The sequence below is a fragment of the Grampus griseus genome (genome assembly GCF_964374135.1).
Source record: "Grampus griseus genome assembly, chromosome: 7".
Taxonomy (NCBI): Eukaryota; Metazoa; Chordata; class Mammalia; order Artiodactyla; family Delphinidae; genus Grampus; species Grampus griseus.
The window spans coordinates 69904315-69927181 of NC_139001.1; the positions used below are offsets into that span (position 1 = coordinate 69904315).

The window sequence follows — 22867 nt, forward strand, 5'->3', positions numbered from 1 at the left end:
AGTTACCATTATCAGAGTCCCTAGGCATGAAATTATAATGGACAGATAGTTTGCCACCATGGTTAATAGCTGCTAAGCTTGAAAAAAAAAAAACAAAAAACACTTTACCTTCTCTTTCATTACAAAAACAAACAAATAAACAAAAAACCTAGAGGAGTGGTTCCCAGATTTTGCTACACACTGGAATCACCAAGCAATCTTTTAAAAACACTGATGCCTAGCTCTCACCACCAAACATTCATATTCTGATTTATTTGGAATGGGGTGCAAATCCAGACAACAGAATTTCTAAAAGCTCCCTTGGGGATTCTACTGCGAAGCCACTGACCTAAAGGACCTGAGATGCTGATAGCCTCTTCCTGCATCCAGCTGTGTTAGTGTCAAGAAAGGGCAAGAGGCAGTTCATACAAAGAACCACACCAGCAAGTATGGGCCTGCTTATCTCAAAGACTAGAAGAGACCTCGATTTCAATAAATCAATATGCTTAGAGTAAGTATGTTTGCGTGTTAGAGAGAGAAATGTTAAATGCCAAAAAAAATAGTCTTAAATAAAATCTAGCAGTCTCAAAGAGAAAGAACTTCAAAAGATTTTTAAATTGCAGATCATAATGGAAAGAATACTGTAAATGACAGTGTCTCGATTTTTATATCAAAACATGCTTTATACCATACATTCAAGTAGGTTATTAAACAAGAAGTGATTCACTCTATTTCACTAATCCGTATATTCTGCGATTCTAGAAAAGAAATATTTAAATGCAGAGATATAAGAGGAAACTGAGGATGTTACAGGCTAGTCAAGTTGACACTATTACTGTGGCAATGCTTCTCAAACTTCAAGTCACTGTCAAATTTACTAGGTCATAACCAAAATTTTCTTTTCAATAAAGTTGACCATAAAAGAAAAAATATTAGAGTGTATCGAATGTGGTAAAGTTAAATGTTTTGGGACACTTGTATGTGTCTATGTGTATTTATTTATTACTGCGAGTCTCAATTTAAAAATTTTAAAAGACACTGCCCTAGAGGTCGTTCTACTGCAGCTCAGAACATCTGAACTCAAACTGCAGAGAAAATCAGAGGTCCAAAAAAAACAAAGTTCTTTAAAGCTGGAAGATACTTGAAAGATTTGCTTATCATTTCATTTTACGAATGAGGATATTGAAAATCACAGACATAAAATGTTCTGTGTCCCATTTTTTTCTACTATACCTTAGGAGTCAGGTTCCTTTGAGACCTATACTTACAAAACAAATTGAAGGCAGTAGCATGCATACTACATTGGCTTTGACACCAACTACAGATTTTCAGTCATATCATGTGAACACTGCTTTGACACGGTGGCATTTTCACCAACTTATTATTCAAATGCAAAGTATACTGTGTGCAAATTAAATAATAAATTTAAAGTCTCTTGATTCTAGTGCTCCGAAGTATAGAATTCTTTTCATAGATAGGAGATTATTAAACGGGTACGTATTCAGGCTCCAGTAAGAGATCGTCATAAAGCACACGATTATGACAGTGCCTAAGATGCAGGATACAAGGCGTGTCAGAAATTCCCCACTCATTATTCTTGACTTTACGTTCTCGTTCTCTAGTTTCATTATGGTGTTATACACAAACACACACACACACATTTATATTTTGAAAGATTACTGTAGAGAATCTGTAAAAAGAATTGAAAATGAATTTAAAAATCTGTGTAACTTTAAACCCCAGAGCAAAGAGTTTCCTAAAAAGTGGTGACGCAGGTAGAACTGTTTCTCATAATCTATAAAGCCTGAATCTCTTAGGTTTGGTACTTTATTTTTTGTAACTATGTAGAGAAAGGGCCGATAGTGATGTCATTTAACATATATACACTATCAAAAGTAAAATAAGATAGCTAGTGGGAAGCAGCCGCATAGCACAGGGAGATCAGCTCGGTGCTTTGTGACCACCTAGAGGGGTGGGATAGGGAAGGTGGGAGGGAGACGCAAGAGGGACAAGATATGGGGATATATATATATGTATAGCTGATTCGCTTTGTTATAAAGCAGAAACTAACACACCATTGTAAAGCAATTATACTCCAATAAAGATGTTAAAAAAAATAAGATATAGTACATACTATTGTATAGCCATTTTAAAAAAAAAAAACCTTCCTCCTTAGTGGTGCTGCCACATATACTTGACATTCCAATCTCCTTAAGGGGTTACATTAATATTAACTAAGAGAAATTAAATTTTTAAAATTCATTTCAATTCTCATCATGTTAAACTTAAAGGCAAGAAGAACATGAGTCTGTATCACATGGTTCAAGGAAGGACAGATAGAAAAATTCAGAATGTCAATTAAAATGTAACAGGCTAGCTTTGTGACCACCTGGAGGGGTGGGATAGGGAGGGTGGGAGGGAGGAAGACGCAAGAGGGAAGAGATATGGAAACATATGTATATGTATAACTGATTCACTTTGTTATAAAGCAGAAACTAACACACCATTGTAAACCAATTATACCCCAATAAAGATGTTTTAAAAAAAAATGTAACAGGCTACAAAAAATAAGAAACCATTAAGCAGGTGAAGGTTGTTAGACAATGGGTGGAAGGTATGTATTAGGAAAACTAGCACTAGATCTTCTTTTTCCCACCCCATTCTTCCATAACAGATGTCAAGCAAGTTTTCTTGGAAGAGGTATATGAGGGCATACCCTGTGAAAAGCAACCCTATAGAAACGTAGAAACTGCATAAACAAATAAGCAAGCAGAGAGCCCCATGAAAGAAAAGCCGGAGGAAGGAAGGGAAAGTGAAGGAGTTGCAGAATCTGCAGAATTAGCCAAAGGGCTAATTGCAGAATTAGCCAAAGGGCTAATTATGATGTTTAAATAGCTAAGAGAATAAAGATTAGTCTATAACAAGGCCATTGCATTTGGTTAAGGGCACACTGGTAAAGGTAAAAAAGATTTTAATGTCTGTGCAAATGAGGAAGCTGAATTGAAAAGGATCAAAGAAAGCATTGAAAGATGGGTCCTAAGTACAAAAGATGGCAGGGAATAAATGGAGTGCCTCACATGGCTAAGAATGTTAGGGGTAAAAAAGAGAACAGAAATACCAATAAAAGAAAAATACTGTCCTTTCACACAAAAAAAATCCAAGATAAGAGAATAAAGTGAATATTGAGAGAAGTGATTAGAAATATATAGGGGGAAAAAGCACAAAATAAAAAACCAATGTGGGAGAAGTTAAATAAAAAGACATATTGTATCTGATATTTGTCCTGAAAACTTTACAACTGCTTTTGAGGAAAGCATAAAAATTCTGATCTGAAAGAAACTGATGAATCAGGCATAGATTTTATAAAGACTCAGGTTCAGGGTGGTAGCATGAGAAGGAAGAGTAGGTTTAAAAAAAAAGTTGTTGGCAAGAGAGTTGACAAGGGCAAAATGAGTGTCAGAGAGACAGCAGAGCTGGGGGGAGGAAAGAACAAATTCGTTGAGGAGGAATCAGTATGTCTCTTTGACTTTCTTCACAGAACAAAGCAGAATGTGAGCATAAATTAAGAGAGTGAATCCCAAAGGTGAGTGAGCTCTAAGGATTATTTAGAACACAGTCATTAAAAAAAAAGCGCGCGTGCGCACGTGTGTGTGTGTGTGTGTGCGCGCGCGTGTGGGTGGCTGGGTGTGTAGCAAATTAAGACAGAGGTAGGAAAAAAAAGATTTCATTTGAACATAATACACAGCATTCAGTGGTAGGTAAACTGTGAAAGGATAAGTCCTCATTACAGCTTCTGTTTTTTTAGGAAGGTGCTGAGTAGTAAACATTGTTATTATTTGGTAAAATTATATCCAAAATTATACAATTCAAACTAAAAAACAAATCAGTTATAAAAGTACTAACCACCTTTGAAACATTTTTTATTAGAAATAATGGTTTGGCCTTTTGTAAATTTCCAACTGAGGGAGCCATTCAAAATAACGAATCTATATGATAACTGAGACGGTCTCATAAAATATCATTGTTGATTGCGGATGGCCTAAACTGAATCTATATAACATGTATGTGTATTTCATTCACTGAAGTTCAAGGATATTAAACTTAAATATATATGTGAGTTTCATCCGTAAATAGAAAGATTAAACTATTGAGAAGTTATAATTACACAGAATAGCCTATAATTTGACTATATTACAAAGGGGGAGAGATGATTTTGCTAATTCATGTTTTAGATACAAAGAAAAGAGCTTCCAATGCAGAGTGAGAAAAACACATCCCAGAGCCTAAAAAGAATAACCTTTTGTTGATAGAAGACGGCAAATCTTTGAATGCTCACAAGTATGCTTATCACTATTCAAAAAGGATATTTAAAACACACACACACACAATTCAAACACACATATCTGAAACGGTAGTGCCTTCTATCCACTTTCAAAGGAGGCCTTACTTGTGCCCACAAATGGCAGCCCAGTAGGCAGTGACATCAGACCTAGAAATGATGTGGCCTGTATAGTATGCAGTGAAGTGCAGTGCTCTACTTGTTTGCAATAGTTTTATTTTTCGACTAGTTTTTATCACACTTGGCATGAACAAGGGAACATGTGCTTTGCTAAATTTGAACTTTTAAGATGAGACTGAATTAACTGAGAACCAAAAAATTGCCTCTGAATTATCCTAAGATTGAAAAATGCCTTCCCCTTCATACTAGGAATGACAAAATAAAAGAGAAATACACCTTAAAAGTTGAAAATTGAGCTAGGAATATCCTTTCAACCAGAAAGTTCAATTAACTTGCCATTTCTTGAAACTTAGTGTATATGTATATACATATATAATGCATGTATATGACATATATATACTAAGTAAGTATAACTTTTGTCCCCAAACTTAAAGTTAACCTTATATTCTTTTTTTTCTACTAGTATTGAAACAAAATATATATTAGCCAAAATGTTAGCCAAAATAACCAGAGGCATATCCCTAGAGATGCTCTCCCTTCATAAATTCCATCTTCCTCCTCATGAAAGGTTGGCCAAGATACATAAGTATACATGCTTTGTATATAAAATGAGTGCCTTGTCATGCAGATATTTTTAGAGTTGAAATCCAAAATAATTTTAATATAAAATTCAAGTTATAAATCACAGGATATGTTCATAAGGAACCTAGTGATAAGTAATAGGTCAAACAACCTGAAAGAATCAGCTTGTGGTACAAGTTTCATTGCATTAATAATGTCACAGTTAGTGTGTTTATTAAATTAAGTATTACCAGCAAGGGTCTTCTAAATGCCACGTTCCTAATACTAGACCACATATTTATTTCAGAGTTAGCACAGGAAGATGGGGATCTATCACTAGAAGGTCTATTAAGCCATGTTTTTTTTTTCCATTGCTTTAATGGAACTATTCAAATCAAATTTTTCACACTATGCCTTGAACACCACTGCAAACCATACTGTGAGTGTAAAATACATGCAAGGCGGATATAATCAGCTCAGATGTGACCAGTGACTTGTACACCATCAAGTTTACTTTATTGTGAAAGCAGTGGGGTTTTCTTTCAAGTGAATATATTTTTAAATACGTTGCAACCTAACTTACAAGCTGAAGACCAGAACCAGGAAAACAATACAAATCTCAAAGCAACTGAATTAAATCAAATATAATGCAATTTTTGTCTCTGTCTTCCTACTGCCTACTTTGTCTCTGTCTTCCTTGACTCATCTTGTTCTGGCAAAAGAAAAACTCACTGTCCAAAAGTAAATCTTGCACTAAAATTGTAAATTCAATAAATCAAAGAGATTCAACTTGCTTAAAAATTCTCAGCTACCTTTTCAAAGACTGATTCTACTGATATTAGGATGAACATTTACTCTTTAAAATATTAAAATTAACCAAGCAATTGCCCACATACCAGCGTAAATTAAATATTTAAAAAACTGAATGCTTATCACTGGTCTTTAAAGTTGCTGACTTCTTCAAAGTAAGTTTGCCTAAAAATGAGAATAATTGTTACTGTTTCCTATGGAGGAATCTAGATTGGTTTGTTTTCACACAGGATCATAAGCTCTGCGATTTTTCCTATCTCCATGGCTAAAACGCATACATGATAAAATAACTCATATACGCATAGAAAAGGTGCTGCACCAGAGGACAGGCAGAACATTTTATAAAAATCACTTATGTACACAAATACGTTGCCCAAATACTGCTACAGTGCATTTTAAATTCCCCGAGAATGTAAATAGCCTCTGCTCAACAAGGCTTTTGTTCCTAGCCTGCACCCTAAACAGCAAGTACAACATCCTTGAAAGCTCACTCCTAAAAAGATAAATACTTAGCATCACAAAAAAAAGGTGGGTCACAGTGAGTTTTAGCAACAGGATTTATAAGAAAATGTAACTGCAGGAGGTAAGATGGTTCATAAAGTTCTCCATAGACCCTAAATTACAACATTTTAAGAGCTCGGGGGATGTTAAGTCAGTCCTAAAGAGACAGAAACGACCTGATTTTTGGAGCAAACCCAGTAAGTTTCTGCTAGGCCTACAAAGGCTTTCACGCCCTAAATCCTAGTGGGTTGCCCGGCTTGGGAGGGCCGCACCCAAGGCCAGAGTCAAGGCCGCGAGCCACGCTGGACCGGACTCTTGAAGGGACAGGAGAACCGCCTGGACTCCAGGTCTGGACCTACGCTGGGCCCCCTGTCTAGACGCGCGGCCTGAATCCCTGCCTGCGTTCCTCGCCTGGACTCCCGGCCTGGATCCACGGCGGGGACAGCCAGGACGCAGCCGCCCCCCACCGCCACCCAACGGCGAAGCCAGAGAGCCTGGGCCCAGGCTCAGCGGCACAGACCAGGCCTTCGGAGCCGCCCCACTGCCGGCCGAACTCGTGCGGATGTCCGTCCCCGCCGGCCTGGGCTCCCGGACGCCCTCGACCGCAGCGCGCTCTGTGCCCGCCCGTCGGCCACCCTGACCCGCGGCACCAGCTCGAAGGTGAAGAACGCAGGGCGCAGCGTCTCTGGGCTCGAGCGGCGCCTGCCCGCCGCGCTCGGCCCCAAGCGGCTGGTGGGCAAGGAGCTAAGATGGCGAGGGATGCGAGTGGCGGGAAGGCTGGAGCCAGAATAGAATGCTAGCCGCACGCTCGCCTTTTTTTTCTTTCTTTCTCTTTTTGAAAAGACACTTTGGAAAACTGGGGAAATCTGCAGTTTACGGGGAGGATTCGTCATCCTTCTCCGTCCCTCCCCTGACTCCTACCCTCACGGAGGTAAAAAGGCAACTCGAAATCTAACCCGGGACGCGAACTCTGGTTCCCGCAGGCCCTCCCAAAACGAACTCTGATTTCCTTGGAATAGCAGCAGCTTCTCCGACACATTGACAGTGTCACTTCACTAGACACCCAAGACTCCTTGGAAGCCAGGAGAAATGATCATGCTTGCAAAGGACAGGAAAGCACACTGCCTCCGAGAGGAGCGCGGAGCTGCAAATTTACCTCACGCTGACTCAGTCCACACAGCAGATGGTGCAAAGCTGCAAGGGAAACGACCTCCCCAATTTTTTTAAGTACTTCCTAATAGCAGCTAAGTGCGTCTTTCAGTACCGGGCACTACGTTCCTGTGAAATCTATCCTCGGCTTCTAAGAGCTTCGTTTCCGCACATGACACCGACTCCTTTGTTCGCGGTGACTCTGACCCGAGGGCGGCAGGTCTGGCCGGGCGCCGCGCTCCGACCGCCAGGGTCACTCCCGGAAGCCCAGCGCGGCCCCCGCTACCCCTCGCCCTCGGCCTGGGCGTCCCCGGGCCTCCCGGCTGCACGTGCGCCTCCTGCTCGGCGGCAGCGAGGTCGCAAGAGCGCAGGGCCAGTGGGTGATTGCAAGAACACACTGCTCCACTTCACTCGCCACGCAGGCCCCCTGTTTTGTGCTTTTTGTCCTCTTGTTTAGTTCTTAGGTGTGGGAACGGAGAAACACAAAGGAAAATCAGTCTTCGCTGTTCTATGTGGCAGACAACACTCCGCGGAACGCCGTCTAGTGGCGAAATCGCCCAGGGAAGGCAAATCGGTCTTGTTCCCCCCACCAATTTTCACTTTAATTGGAACTTTGAAGCCTCTTTGCATCTGTCAAATTGCAAAGGGGATACACGACCGTCTCTGGGTGGTGGTAAATTTCGTCCCATAACCTGAGACTGGCCCAGACTAAGCAAGAAAGTTGAACCATTCTCCACCTCTTTCTTGGATCTCGTTTCTCTGGACACAAAAGTACAAAAATCGCTTCTCCAGGAGGTAAAGGCAGAGCTCTGCGGACACCTTGACTAAGACGCAGCGACCCCCCAGCTGGAATATCCACATTTCTGTATTTTTTTTCTCAAGGGATGGGGATCTGGCTTGGGCAGGACTGGCACAGGAGTTCCGTTGTAGAAAAGACGGGAGTGGTGCCCCCCAGATACCTCCTAAAGCAAGTTTTAAGCTCAGTGGTTAAATACCGACCTTTCACGAGTTTGCTCTATGAGTCCTTCCCCCCCTCCAACCCCTCCCAAATCCCCCCAAAACAATCCACTCAAGAAATGTAGGCCATCCTGTGTATTCATTTACGGATTCACCACTCAACTCCAAGGCCTCGTATTTAAGGACCGGAATTTTCGACATCTGCCTAGAGCTGCGGTCAACAGCCTATTTTGACAAGCATTTAAATCACACCCTTTTCTTGCCCAAAGCCTCCCTCCTGACTTTGTGAAATTTAAAGAAATTCTAAATTTCGTATTAAAGACCCTCCTTTTCCTGCTCACGTTATTTCCTACTTAAAGATATAAGGAAGTGTCTACATTTTCCTGAAAAAAAGAAAAAGTGCAACAAAGTAAAACGACTCACAGGGAACTAAGTAGTTGTAAATAAGAGGAAAAAAAGTAATTACTGGTAGTGCTATAAAACAAATTTAAGAAGAAAACGGGAGGCAGTTTCCACTAAATAGACTGCCCCATATTGGAGTAGGGACAGGCTATTCTTCCTTAACCCTTAAAAATAATCATCTACAATTAAATTATTTTCAAACTGTAAACTGCTTTCAAACACCATAGCATTTTACCAGATTTATTTTACTTGTTATACACAGACGATACAAACGAGCAAAAAACAAAACGTTTCTCAATGGAGTGTGTACTTGTATAAATTATTCAGTTCACAGACAAAACGAAACAAATATAAAAATCACAACATTAGATTTACAGAAGAGCCAAAATATACACACGTTTAGACCCTGAATTCCTATCAGGAAAAAAAATCCCCCCAATGGACTGAATCTAGATTGAATATTGTGTATGATGCATATTTCACATTAATTTTAAAATACAAAAAAAAGTATAGGTTTGCTACACAACATTAGAAATCCTACTAATCTATTTTCAGGGGGATTAGTGCTCCTTATCAAATATAACAAGACTTAGTGGGAGGGGGAAAAACAGTCTTACTTGCATTAATGCTAGTGTTTTCCCAAGGAAGTCAAATTGCAGCTGTTTCTAGGTGTCGGGGAAATCATTTTCAAAACTAAAATGCAGTAAAATATACAACTCACACAATTCATCTTCACTAGACTACACTATAGTTACCAACAATTCAGTCATCTATATCATTAGTAGAATATTCATTACAAAGATTTACAGCATATAAAGGTGGAGGGGGGAACTGAAAAGATACTCAGAAACAGTTTGTCAGCATATGTGGCACCTGCACAGACCAGTAATGGATTTGGCACTTGGGGAAAAACAAATAAGGCAAAATAATATTGCTGATGTCGAGCTATTCTATTTAGAAGTAAGGGGTAAAAAACATATAATTCCAGTTAGCTTTGCTTTGCAGGCATCATGCCACTTAATCGACTTGCCTATGAAAAGACACCTATCCTTTACAGGTGTTTGGTCAGATTCTCCTTAGCTATTTGTGTGCAGTAGGGCAGAGTAATTATTTCATGCAACGGATTGAGGAGAAGTGAGAAACCCATCATTATCTAGTTTTTCAAGTTTCAAGTTTTCAGAGCCTCTTAGAATATTGTTAATTATCCCACCAGAAAAAATGTTAAAGGGGAGGGGGGTGGAGAAAAAGGCAAAGAAAGGAAAAGAAATGAACGAGAAGGTTAAGCATGAACTGGTTTTGTGCCTTGACGATGAGAATAAAAACTAGCCATTCGTTACAGTAAATTAACACTATATACAGTCATTTCACAGGCTTTGCTCCACTAAAATTATTAACATCCCTACCATCCATCCATCCATCCACTCGGGGATAAGAAAGGACGCGCTGGGGGGTCCAGGTTCTAGAGTCAACATCCTACGGTTAATGGGGAGGCCGAGATTTGGCGGGTCGGAATAGCTGCTGCCTGACAGGACTGCCCAGGTCTCCTAAAGGTGAAGAGTTTCATTACCAGAAAGGGAAGGAGAGGGTGAGAAAAAGACGAGGGGAAGGGGAATTGTTGGGAGGATAACTTCACAGAAGGTTCGGAAGTAGGAAAACCAAAAGGTTTACAGCCAAGTTGAAGGTCGGTGCGCTAATTGCGGAAACTGCTGTGCAAAAAAAAAAAAAGAAAGAAAGAAAAGGTTAAAATTACACTCGGAGACCTGTACTAAGCCGCTGCAGACGGTGTTCGAGGGTCAAACAAACTGAGGGGGCGCGCGAGTGGGGCGTGGGCAGGAGGCGCAGGGGGAGAGGCGCGAGGGGCTGGCGGGGGCCCGGCCGCGGCGGGGCGCGGGGCCGAGGCGGGCAGGGGCGGCCTAGCTGTGCGAGTAGAAGCCGTAGTAGCCGCCTATGTCCTTGGCGCAGTTCTTCTCGCAGTCCCGCTGGGCCAGCACCTCGCTCTTGAGCGGGGACGAGCTCTCGGACACGGGCGTGTCAGCGGGCGAGATCCGCCTCCGTTTGGCCTGCTCGTAAATCCCCGAGTCGCTCGAGTCGATGGACTTGATGGAGGAGGGCGTCTCGATCCAGCTGGAGTCGGACAGGTCCTTGGGCTTGGCGTCCTCGGCGCCGGGCGGCAGCGGCGAGCGCTCGGCGGCCAAGCCCTCGGCCTCCTCGCCCAGGTAGGGGTTGGCGCCGGCCATACGCGCGGCGGCCGCGGCGCTGTTGGGCCAGCAGGGCAGCACCGAGCCCGACTTGGCGCCGCAGTACTGCGGGGGGCTGCGCGCGCCCCAGCCCGACGGGTCGGCGTAGTAGCCGAGCGGGCGGCCCGTGCAGCCGGCCGCCTGCAGCGGCAGCGCCTTCACGCCGGCCGCCGCGTACGAGAGCAGCGTGGCCGCGTTGCCCGCGAAGTCCGTGGCCGTGTCGTAGGCCGAGGCGGCGAAGTCCAGCCGGTTGTTGGCCGGCGTCACAAACCAGCGCTGCGGCGACGGCGCGCCCGGGTCCTCGGCCTGCTGCGGCGACAGCAGCCCGTTGGTGTGCGGCACGCTGCGGTCCGTGCCCGGCCCGGGGCCCGCGCCCGCGCCCGGGTGGAAGCGGGCCTTGGCGTAGTTGCTCACGAACTGGTCCTGCAGGAAAGAGCCGGCCATGGCGTAGCGGGCCCCGGGCACGATCTGCGAGCGCGGGGAGTCGTTGGGCGAGGGGGTCAGGCGGTCCATGTCGCAGCCAGTGTAGATCCTGCGAGGGAGGGAGAGAGAGAGAACCGAAGGGTGGCGCCAGGTCCCTTCGGGGGGCAAAAGGGAAGGCCACCCCTGGTTGCCCACCCACACCATCTCCACGTGTAACCTGCCGCCGTCCAGGATGGAGACAGACAAAAGGTCACAGACCTGCATCCTCTCCAAAATAAATCGTGAAATTATAAAGGAATCAATCTGTCTATTCAGGGACCTAAAAATGATACAGGTGAAGAAGAAGGCTTCCCTTCTCTCTTGCGTTCTCTCACCAGGTGCACAGGGGGCCCGAGAGAGGAGCACAGCAAGGGATTCTCATCCCCCTTCTCCACTGTATGTGTACACATTATGGCAGATTTACCCAGGAACTAAGGTGTTATTTGCCCAGTGGGCCTTTCTTCTTCGGTGAGAGTTTCTGAGCGAAATTTCTAAACAAGTCACCCACTTCCACCCTTTTAAGACCGCTTTCCTCCATTTGACACACGCGCGGGCCCCCCAGGTACTGACAAGCATCGGACTGGTTTTCGCCAGTCTGCTGAGACCCGGGAGGGTTACTGCTGCAAGCCTCCGCAGGACTTACTGTCTTGTTTTCCCCGTGTGATCTTTCAACCCCCAGCTCCCGACCACTAATACAAACAAGAATTACTACTTGGAAACAAAGTCATCAATCAGTAAAATTCTTTTGCAGAGAAAAAGCATTCTTTACTCTGACCTTCTTTCCCCAGCTTTTGATCTGTTACTGGTTAAAAACAACAGCAACAACAACTTGGGGGGCAAACTCTTGAAGTACAGTTATCAACCTCCGCCAAGCAGTCTCCCACTAATAATAGCTCATCCTTATACAACTTGATTATGTGTACCAGGCACCCTTGTCTAGGACTGTACAGACAGTAATTTATTTAACCATCACAACAATTTTCCAAGTTAGGTACCATTATTATCCCACTTTACAGGTGAAGAAACTGAGGCAAAGGGAAGTTAAATAACTTGCCCAACCCCATACAGTAATTGTGTTACTAAGAATTACCTTAAAGAAAATAGTCAAAGATTAGCTCTAGGCCCTGGGCCTAGAAAATCCCGTTCGAATTGAGAAGGAACCAGAGATTGGATCAAGATTGGTCGAAGTATTTTCTCATACACATACACACATGCCTCCCTTTTTATTTAGCTCACACATAAATGTTTTAATCTTTAATCAACAGACTGTTTTGAAAGAGAGCCTCAGTCTTGTCAGACCTCAATCCTTTGGGGAGGAGATTCCCTGGTGAGTGGCCAAGCAAACCCCCTGGCCCCCCTGAACTCTTCATTGCTCTCCCTGTTTCTCCAAAAGTGAGCCAGGCCCAAATAACCGACATTAACAGTGGAAAGGGAGTGTCATAAACCATTCTACTCTTCTCTAACCCATAAATGTCTAAGATAACCACTTGTACAGTTAAAGAAGCATTTTATGAGAAATATATAGTGATTTAAGAACCAAATGGAGTGTTTTTTTCCAACAGAAGTCAGCCAGAAGAGGGGCAAGTGAGTGTCATGCTGTGGCTGCTCAGGTGCAGTTTGCTTACTGCACAAAATTTCCCTCCTGAAATTTAAGTCCAGCCTCAAATAAGAACAAGTAGAGGGAGGCAGGAAGGGAACATAACCAGCAAGGTGCAAATACCTTCTCTGTTTACCACCACAATATTTTAAAAAGAAAAAAAAAAACAACAATCTGCAAAAGATACAGTTTATATGCCCATCCAGGTCCCAACCCACTTGGGATTACTGAATTGATTTGTGCAAAATAAATGCTTTGGAACAGATGTTCACAGCAGAATTAAAAGCTCAAAATCTACAAGACCCCCTAGTACAGAGACCAATATCTCTGGTCTCATGGGCCACACACTTTCCACTGTGCTGAGCCCACCTTTTTTAGATTGTGAGGAAGGACTAGAGTAGCCAAGTTTTTTTTTCCTGGGGAATCATACTGATGAGGCTTGCTTCCTTTGGACCACTTTTGAGGGATGCACATGGCAGTTACAGGCAGTACCATCCATGACTGTCTTTTCAATTTGTTATAAAAATATCAGGAGGGAAGTTCGGTATCTACCTGGAGATAGCCACTTGTCTCCTCCACAAATTTAATCTATTCCTAGTCAAAGACAGATTCAACTTTGTAGTTCTATCCCAAGCACTTAATGCAAGCCATGAAATTAAAATGTATGTATTCTTCCCTTCTATGGTCAGAAAAAAGTGAAGGGATCACCATAATCCAGATTTAGATTTTGCTATATAACTCTATCTGAACTCCTAGGCACTATACCTGGGCTCTGAGGAAGAACGCTAGAACAAGCCCAGGAAGTATTCAGTTTACACCTACTGTTGCCCCCAGAGGACAGCATTTTGATAGAAAAGACATGGAGTAGGTAAGTGATGCCTGGAGAAAAGGGAACCAACACATTTAATTAAAACGCACCTAGATAAAAACGATAAGAGGAAATATTTTTCTTTCGAAGCATAAATAATACACAGCAACAGAACCTGGGTCCTTCCCAAAGCCTGAAGTGACTGCAATATCGGCTGTGCTCGTGAACTTGCCTGTAGTGGGTGCACATTTTTATTCAGTCCATAGTAAACTTGCACAGGAAAAGCTATTACACAAAACTTGGAAATGGGTAAATAAAAGTCACATATGCCAAGGAGACTGTAACAACTGCCAGAGCCACATGCACTTTCAGGCAGACTCGGGTGGTTTCAGACACAGACAATCTGAGCTGAGCATCTGCAGTGCCACATACAACTCGCGCACCCGGGAACCAGGGCGGCTTCCCCAGCCAGCCAGTCCCCGAGCCCCGCCAACAACTTTGTAATTCACGCAAAAGCTAAAAATAGGCAGAGGAAACCTTTCACCAAAACCACAGAAGTACTAAGCCAGGTCACCAGAGAGAAGGGGAGCCGACAAAAAGGAAAGGAAAACCTCGAAAACAACCCTGTCTTCACACTTTCTAGCTTCCAAAAGCCTTGTACAAAGCAATGCACCTTTGACCTAAAGCCCAATTCCACAAATTTGAGAAAGTGCAAAACTACTTACGTGTCATAATTATCCCGAAATCCTTTTGCAAAGGGGTTGTGATCTATTTTCAGTTGTGTAATCTGGAAAAGAGAAAAAAAGATTAATACGATTTTACATTCTATACAGAGGATTGGGTGTTTAAGGATATGTCATCTGCCGCTTTTTACAGGGGCTTACGGCCCACAATTTCATTAAATAGCAAAGTTTCCCTAATTGAAAAATTTGAGGGAATGGGTGGAAAGGAAAAAAAAGAAAGTATGATGAAAGTTATGAGGAACATGTTTAAATTAATGGTGACTAAAACTAAAGAATTGCTTTCAATTAGCTCTCCCATGTGTTCTAAATTGGTTCAAATGCTCATTTTTTTAAAATGCTTGTTACATAATGCCCTTACTCAGGCAAAAATCTTTAAGGGGCACTTGAATTCATCACTAAAAAATGTTGCGTATCTTAAATGTTTCATCATATTTTTTAAAATTGGTCGCTTTTGATACACGACTTGAAGAACCCACAAGCTGCATCTTAAAATCAGTTTTGATTTAAAATAAACGCATATTTTTAACTTCTAATATTTTCATTTAAGTTTTTAAAAAACACCATCAATTCTAGTAGTCAAATCAACAGTAGTAAAATAAGTTTCTGCAAACTTGCAAATGCTTAAGTTCAAACTGCTAGAAAACTCACTTCGTAGCCCCCAGTAATTTATTGTAGGTTTTAAATATATGAATGTGGGTTTCTTTTGATCACCCAGAAAGTGATACTTGAAAACTAAATAAAAATTCCCAAGAGGCCCGAGAAATTCTGGTCACCTTAAAGGTGGCCCGGGTGACCCGCGACGGAGACGAATAGGAAGCGTTTTCCCACCGGCTAGGTGTTTAGGGAAGGTGCCCAGCAGGCCCCTAGCCCTACGCCTAAAAGGCGCAGCAGAGCCAGCTGCGGCTGACGTTAGTGCCAGAGCGGGGGATGGCCGGGGGTAGCGGCGCGGGCCTGGAGAAGCCGGTGCCGACCGCCGCGCGCCCACCCCCCAGGCCTCCTTACATCGGTGTTCTGGTAGGCGGTGACGGCGATGAACTGAGTCTCGGGAAAAGTGAATGTCTGCACGCGGCCGGGCTGGCTGGTGTCCTCCGTGCCGTCCTCGTTCACTTCCACCACATGCAGGCGGGGCTGGTACTTGTGCAAGGACTGCAAAACCACCATCTGTCCGGCGGAGAGAAAGGGGAGCGCCGGGCGGCGCGTTAACGCAGCCGGCGTGCGCGGGGCTCTGCGCCGCCCGCCGCGCGGAGGCTGCAAGGAGCCCGCCGCCCCTAGTAACTGATAGCGGGCCTCGCCCGGCTGGTGACTGGCTGGCGGGGGCAGACCAGCCCTCGCTGCCCGGGAGCACGGATCGCCCGAGCACGGGAGGAAAACCAAACCCGACCGCCCGATCCTCAGGGCCCTTCTCCCTGTCCTCCTTTAAGGAGAAACAAAGATTTTCACAACCTGCAGATCCTGCGCGTTTCCTTCTCAAAATCAACCAAGTATTTGTACTTGGGAAGGTTGGGAACTCGGGAATTGGGCGAGAGGGGGGGAGAAGAACAACTTTGTAGATTGTTTAATATAATTTCGGAGGATGGAAATAGAATTTTTTAGAAGTCTTTTTAATGAAGCAAAGAAACGTGTCCAGTTTCTCATGTTGGTTTAAAGTGATGAACTGGATCTTAGGGAGGGACGAGTATGTATAAGTGAGTGTGTGTGTGTGTGTGTGTGTGTGTGTGTGTGAGAGAGAGAGAGAGAGAGAGAGAGAGAGAGAGAGAGAGAAAGAGAGGGAGAGAGAGAAATGAGCGCTTGAGCCACTGACCTGCCCATTGTTGTTTGAAGCTCCTTTGTTGTTTGTAAGTTTTAATTTTCCAAAAGAGATTTCTTGACGCATCCAGTGAGCCCCCGTGTTGGGGGAATCCGGATGCATATAGACCCGATTTCCTAGAGAAAGAAACAAGTTGTTTACATGTGCCCCGGGCACTGCCCAGTCTTAACTCCTCACCACGTAGGACACACACACATATACACATACGCACACCCCTTATTCCACTGTGAGGCCCATTAGCTGGGGCTTTTTAGGCCGTGCTTTCTTCCTATTAACTGGGATGATTAAAATTGCTTTTGCATAATCCTCCCCCTTCTCGCGGCTCAGTCTGTCCCCCTATCCCCCTCGTTTGCTTTTAGAAGTCATTGGCCGATCGTTTTAAAAGTCGCTCGAGCCAGTCCACAAAGGCTTTAATTAATCATTCTCACCTAAATAAGTGTCAGGAAAACGTGTTAATTGGAAGGACTTGCCTTGCACATTGGTGTCCGCTTTGCCGCAAGGAACCCATTTGCCTCCTTGAAACCTCCAGTGATTGGGATCCGCCAAAATCACATCCACAAAAATATTGTAATGAGCCGTGGGATCGAGACCAGAAATGTTAAAACTTAAAAAAGGAAACATGCGCCTATTTAAATTAGGAAGGGGGGAGAAAACAAGGGGGAAAAACATAAATGTTAAAGATTAAATGCAAGAAGCGAGGCGCCAGATAGCAAAGCAAAACTTGTTCTCTCAGCGTCAATGAGCGAATGTTTGCTGGGTTGGAAAAGGGGTGGTGGCGGAGGAAAAGAAGTGGGGCTGAAGTCGGGGAGTCGGCAGGTAGCACTGCCCAGCTGAAAAGCGAGATTGGCGACCCGAATCTCCACCTGTCGGTGCATCGGGCGTTGATGCGTCCCTCCCATCTCCAGGCCACCGGCCAGGGCTCTACCCCTCTCTCTCGCTCTCCTTTCTCCGGCCACTGACTGGCTCTCCGACCACCTTTCTAGAGCGGGACCCCCCTCCCCGACATCACCGCGGTGGCTAGACCTTCCACTTTCCGTTTTTCCAACACCAGCCAACTCTAGGACGCGCCAGAGCGCCTTCCACTCTGCTCCCGACCCCGAATCTTCGCTGCCGCGGCGGTCACAAGCCGGGTGCACTTGCCCCCGGACCGCGCCTGGAGCAGCGGCAGCCAAGAACGTAGCATTACCTGCCCTGTTTGGTGATGATCATCTCCGTTTGGTGCCGGTGAAATTTCAGCCAAAGGGGCCTGTTGCACAGGTACACCTGCGCTTTGCCGGGCACCAGCCCGGGCTGCGTGGAGGAGAACTGGTAGAACGGGGCTCCTTGGTAGGAGTGGCCGTACTGCTGTGGGTAGGGGTAGCCGGCGGTGGGGTAGCCCTGCGGTGAGGAGTTGGACAGGAGGCTGTTGTAGGCTCCGTTGGTGATGACCGGGTGGTGGGCCATGTAGCGGCTTGGGCTGCCGATGGAGAAGGCGGGGTGCGCAGGTCCGTGCTGCCCGGCGTACGGGAACATGGCACTGGGAGCAGTGGCCGCGGACTGTGGCTGGCTGGACTGAGAGAGGAGGTAGCGATCTGCAGCAGAGCCATCGAAACTGTGACGAAGCTCAGAGACCCCGTCCAAGACAGGAGAGAGTTTACTTCTCTGGACGTCCCCTGGTGAGTCCTTGGAGTCAGGAAAATTGTCTGTATCTGACTGATTCGTCATCCCCCTGGTAATTTTTTTCAGCGGTGAACTTCTCTCCAGGTTGTCAGTGGTCGAGATAATGGGATGATCGTGCAAGACGAGCTCAGATCCGCCTGAATGTGGGTAGCTGCTGCTCACATTGAGAAATTTCTTGGAGAGCATGATAGAAGGAGAAAGGCAGTGCTCCAGCTGCATAGCTCTGGAACCTGAACACTCACCCTCCTGTCCCTGGTTTTTAAAGTCCTATTTATCATAAACTAGAAATCCACAGACCCCCTCACTAGACAGAAAGCACTTCAACCAGCAAATGCTTCTCAAAGGTTTGATTTACTTTTTTTTTCCCTGGGAGAAGAGATTGGCCAATTGACACTATGCAGCAATCAGAAAAGGCTCACTTTTGATCTTGCTGCTTGTGCAGCCGATGAAACGGCTCCTGCCATTGGTTAACTGCTGACAGTAATTTAATTAGATAGACATTAATTAGGATAATCACCTGGCTCCTGGTCGCTGCGATCATGGCAAACTGAAGGGGATGATTTTATTGTTGGCTTGGGGGTGGGATGGGGAACGTGTGTTAGTTTTACGTGAGCACTGTTGTGTCACCTTTAAGCTTTGTGACCACTGCTTTAGGAAGATTCAAAGATGTGCAATTTACTAAACATTTTCCTACCTTCTCCCCCCACCTCCCTCCTTTGGAGCTGAGGGGCGGAGGAGGGAATTCAACGATGCTAGGAGATTTTTCGGATCTGAATGAGCCAAATATTCAGTTGAATGTAACGATTTCAAGTGCAAAGTATACAAAGCGCGAGCCGGTGGCCTCTTCTCGCCCTGTAAAAGTTCCAGAGTCTGTCTTTTCCAGTTAATACAGAAGCACAAGACACCTGACCCAGTCCTTTGTGAGCAGGTCCTGTGTGTCCTCCACGAACACCCCCACCAACGCACACCTTTTAAACTACATACATACATAAATAAATCACTGCTGCTGAGAGCCACCTCCATGAGAGAGAGCGGGAAGGGGGAGTAGTGGGGGAGAAAGGCAAGCAACTCAGCCCCCCCATCCACCCACCTCGGGAAGGTTCGGTTTCTTGGTTGAGCACAGAAACAGTGACAATCAATGATCTCCTTTTTAAGTTTTGAAATAATCATAAGCTGTCGGGCTGAAGTGCCTTAATGTAGTTGCTGTGATGTTTACGAGGTCTTCCCTAAATATTTTATCAGCGAGCTTGGTTGCAGATTATCTGAAGAGCATCTAACTGGGGGCAGGCGCCATGCATGCCTCGCATGCCACTGCACTTCCTTCTCTCTGAGGTACGGCCTTGGCGACAGGTTCAAAAGCCTCGCCAGGAAAAGAGAGGGCCGGGTCCTCGCGCAAATGGGTTCCCTAGAAGCGTTGATCTGGGGAGACAGAGTGGAAGTGGTGTCAACGCAGTGATCGTTACGGAAGACTCTGTGTGTGTGTGTGTGTGTGTGTGTGTGTGTGTGTGTGTGTGTGTGTTTAATGTTTTTATAATCTGGAGGGGAGAAAAAGAATCCATGCCAGTAATTTTAAAATGAGAAAGAATCTAAAGAGGAATAGAGAAAAGAACCAGTTTAAAAGGATGTTGGCACAAATCAATAGCACGAGGCCCAAAGCAGCACCGAGGTGTAGGAAGAAATCTCCCAGTACTGGGTCTACAGAGGAGCCCAGCCCTCCGCCCGAACCAGAGGGCCAAGAGGCTTCACCGCTCTACGCTGCTTCCCGTGGCCGGCACCCGCCAACCTGCCCTCCTGTGGCTTTCCCGGGACGCCGAGCCGCGCGGGAACTAGGAGGAGGAGCGCAGCGCCGGAGCTCAGCTCGGCCCCGCGAGCTGGCTGACTGGCGGGCCGGCTCCACGCGGGGCACTGCGGGGGCAGGCGGCGAGAGAAGCCACCCCCGCGCCCGGCGCTCGGCCCCAGGCCAGCCGCCCCGCTCTGGCTCCATTGTCTAAGGTCCCCGTAGGCTCCCCAGCACCCTGGCGGTCCCGAGAGGGAGCCGCCCACAGACCCGGGGAGCGCGGGGCGAGCGGCAGCTGGCGCGGACCCCGGGGGCACACACTCTTTCCCTGCCGGAGGCTCGGCCTGGGCGCCTGCGCCCGGTGGAGCTCGTACCTTCCTCCGAGAGAGTGCATCTGCCTTCCTTGGGCCCGGCCGCTCCCTGAGGGAGAGCGGCGCCGGGGACATTGGGTGGGTCTGGCGCTTTGCAGAGAGGGTCTAACCCGACTCGACCTGCGCCTAGGCGGGCGCATTTTGAGAGCGCCGCCTCTGGGGGCTGAGCGGCCAGCGCTGAGCCCGGACTGCGCCCCCGAGGCGGGCGGGCGCCTTGGCCGCAGAGGGCACCAGGCGTGGCAAGGCCCGGCGAGCGCGGCCCAGGGCCGGAAGGGTTGGTGCCCAGATGTCCCGGACTGGGAAAAAAAAAATACAGCCAGACCCCATTTTCCTTTCGAAAGCAAATCTCAGCTCGTGGCCAGGAAGCTTCACTAACAAGCAGGGCCTTAACTGTTGAGGCGTTGGGGTGTGGGGGGAGGGGACAGCAGCTATGACATTATTGGACGCTTGGTTTTCTTTGCCTTTTACCTTTCACCACCATTTCTCCCGAGAGCCTTTGGCCTGGTTTTGGCTACTCTTGCTTTCCCCTTTTTCGATCATTCACTTCTTTGTCCCCGAATGCCTCTCCACCCCCTCCTCGGTGGGACAGAGCCTTCAGTGTGTCGCAGAAAGGAGAGACTCTACCTGGACTCTTTTTCGGGTTTTGTTATTCCCAGTACCCTGAACTGGCTTTTTAAAAAATGAAGAATGCTAAAAATGACTGTTAAAGTAGAGGAAAGGGAGAGTGCCTCCTCCTCAGAGTTTCTAAGGAATTGGATTAGGAGATAAATGTGCATTCTCACTTAGATTACCAGTACTGAATTCAGTGATTCCTCACATACAGGCTACGTCTTTAACATATATGCTCAAGAAGGAAAACAGGCTTTTCTCAGAATCAGCACATCAGCTCTTGAATCATACTTCCATAGAGCTGGTCTTCTCAAACTTTAGAAGTGCTTATGCACCACACCAGGATTCTTGATTCGGATTCAGCAGGCCTGTATTTCTAATGAGCTCCCGGAAGACTCAGGTGCTCCTGGTACAGGCAGATGGCACTGAATAGTGAGGCTGGAGCTTTTGATGCCCCCATACTAGGCTAAGTGGAAAGCGGGAACATCTCTGTATTAGAGGCAAGAGTTTTGGTTCTAGTGCTGCTTTAGTGCTGCAGAGACCGGTAAAGATGCTCACATAAACACACACACACACACACACACACACACACCCTGAAGTGGCTTATTGAGCTTGTGATTAAATAAGTTGTTTCAGTGCCTGCCTCGGCCTGGGTTATCAGGCTGCTGCTAAAATAGCTGTGCATTCCAAGAGAAAGGTGTTCACTGAGCCTTCTTAAGACATCCTCATTCTGATTGACTCCAAATCCACAAAACTGTAGGTTTTTGCTAGGAGGGATTCTGGTAAGGTTTTGAAATTGGGAACGTCTCCAACATGAACCAAGTGGGAGAACATGGTATGTGACTGTGGGAAGTCCCGGAAGATGAGGTGATCAAACAAGAAGAGCAAAAGGCAGGCCTTGTGTAAGCCTTCTCAGTCACTTTACTCACTCAGGAGCTATTTTTCAGGGGACTAAAGTGAAAGAAAGAAAAAAAAAAAAAAGTAGTTTCCAATGCAATGTTGAGAATAACCCTTGTATTACTGAGGCCTTCTTCTTTGGACATATTGTACAAAAATAATCTTGACTAGCTTTTCACACTATCTGTGAAGAAGTCACAGAACCTGATTTATGTAAAGGGGAAAATCATGTATTAAAAAAACCCGGAACACTTGCACACAAGTTTAAATCAGGCAAAAGGAAAATTTCTACAAACTTCAACTCATATTTTAATTGTAAATGGTTAGCTGTTATAATCCCAACAATTAATACATATTACAAGTCCTATATAAAATATACCATCACTATATTTAAAAGAAGAACCACAGGACAATCAAGAAATGCTCAGAATACCTTATTCCACCAAAAACAGAGACTGTGAAACATAGTGGGAATTTAAGCCACTTCCACTTTTAGTTTCTGGTAACTTTTCATTAGGCAACCAAGAACAGCCTAGAATTATTCAAATAGGAGAGTAATTTGGTTCACCACATTATTCATACTACTCTATCAGAGGCTGAAGCTCAATTCTAAATCCCCAAGTAAATTCCCTCTTTAATGAAGCCTTAGAAACATTCTTACCATTTTTCACAAAGAGAGAGACAATTAAATCTTTGTCTCCATGCGTTTTGCACATTCTTTGGTGTACCCAGTATGGTGCTGTACCATGTGTGAGTACTTATGTACATCAGGTTAGAAACAGGTTGAGGGACGAGGTCATCTATGAAAACTGCCATTAGTCAAATTTTTGTCTTTATCAGAAAACTGGGTACTTCTAAGTTAATTTAAGAAAGATGAGAGAAAACAGTAACAAAATTACTGCTTATGTGCTCATGATATTCAATTCACATTATGGCTACGTTTCTCGTTTTGCTTTGAGGACACTGCACACCTTCTATGGCTGTTTCAGCTGGAAGTCTAGTGAAGTTTTGCAGCAGGCAATTCCCAGACAATCGCAACACTGTTGGTGGAATGTACTCTTTAAAAAAAAAAAAATCATCAA

The 22867-nt window shown here is 45.3% G+C and overlaps 1 protein-coding gene across 1 annotated transcript; it reads right to left on the reverse strand.

The window, feature by feature from the left end:
* Nucleotides 1-10654: 10654 nt before the first annotated feature.
* On the reverse strand, nt 10655-18350 carry TBR1 (T-box brain transcription factor 1; the record flags this gene model as incomplete). The annotated part of the gene is made up of 6 exons (XM_082657717.1): nt 10655-11587; nt 14648-14709; nt 15668-15826; nt 16467-16588; nt 16943-17097; nt 17659-18350. 6 exons carry the CDS (start codon nt 18348-18350, stop codon nt 10732-10734), a joined length of 2046 nt encoding a protein of 681 aa, XP_082513843.1. The 3' UTR covers nt 10655-10731.
* Nucleotides 18351-22867: the final 4517 nt, after the last annotated feature.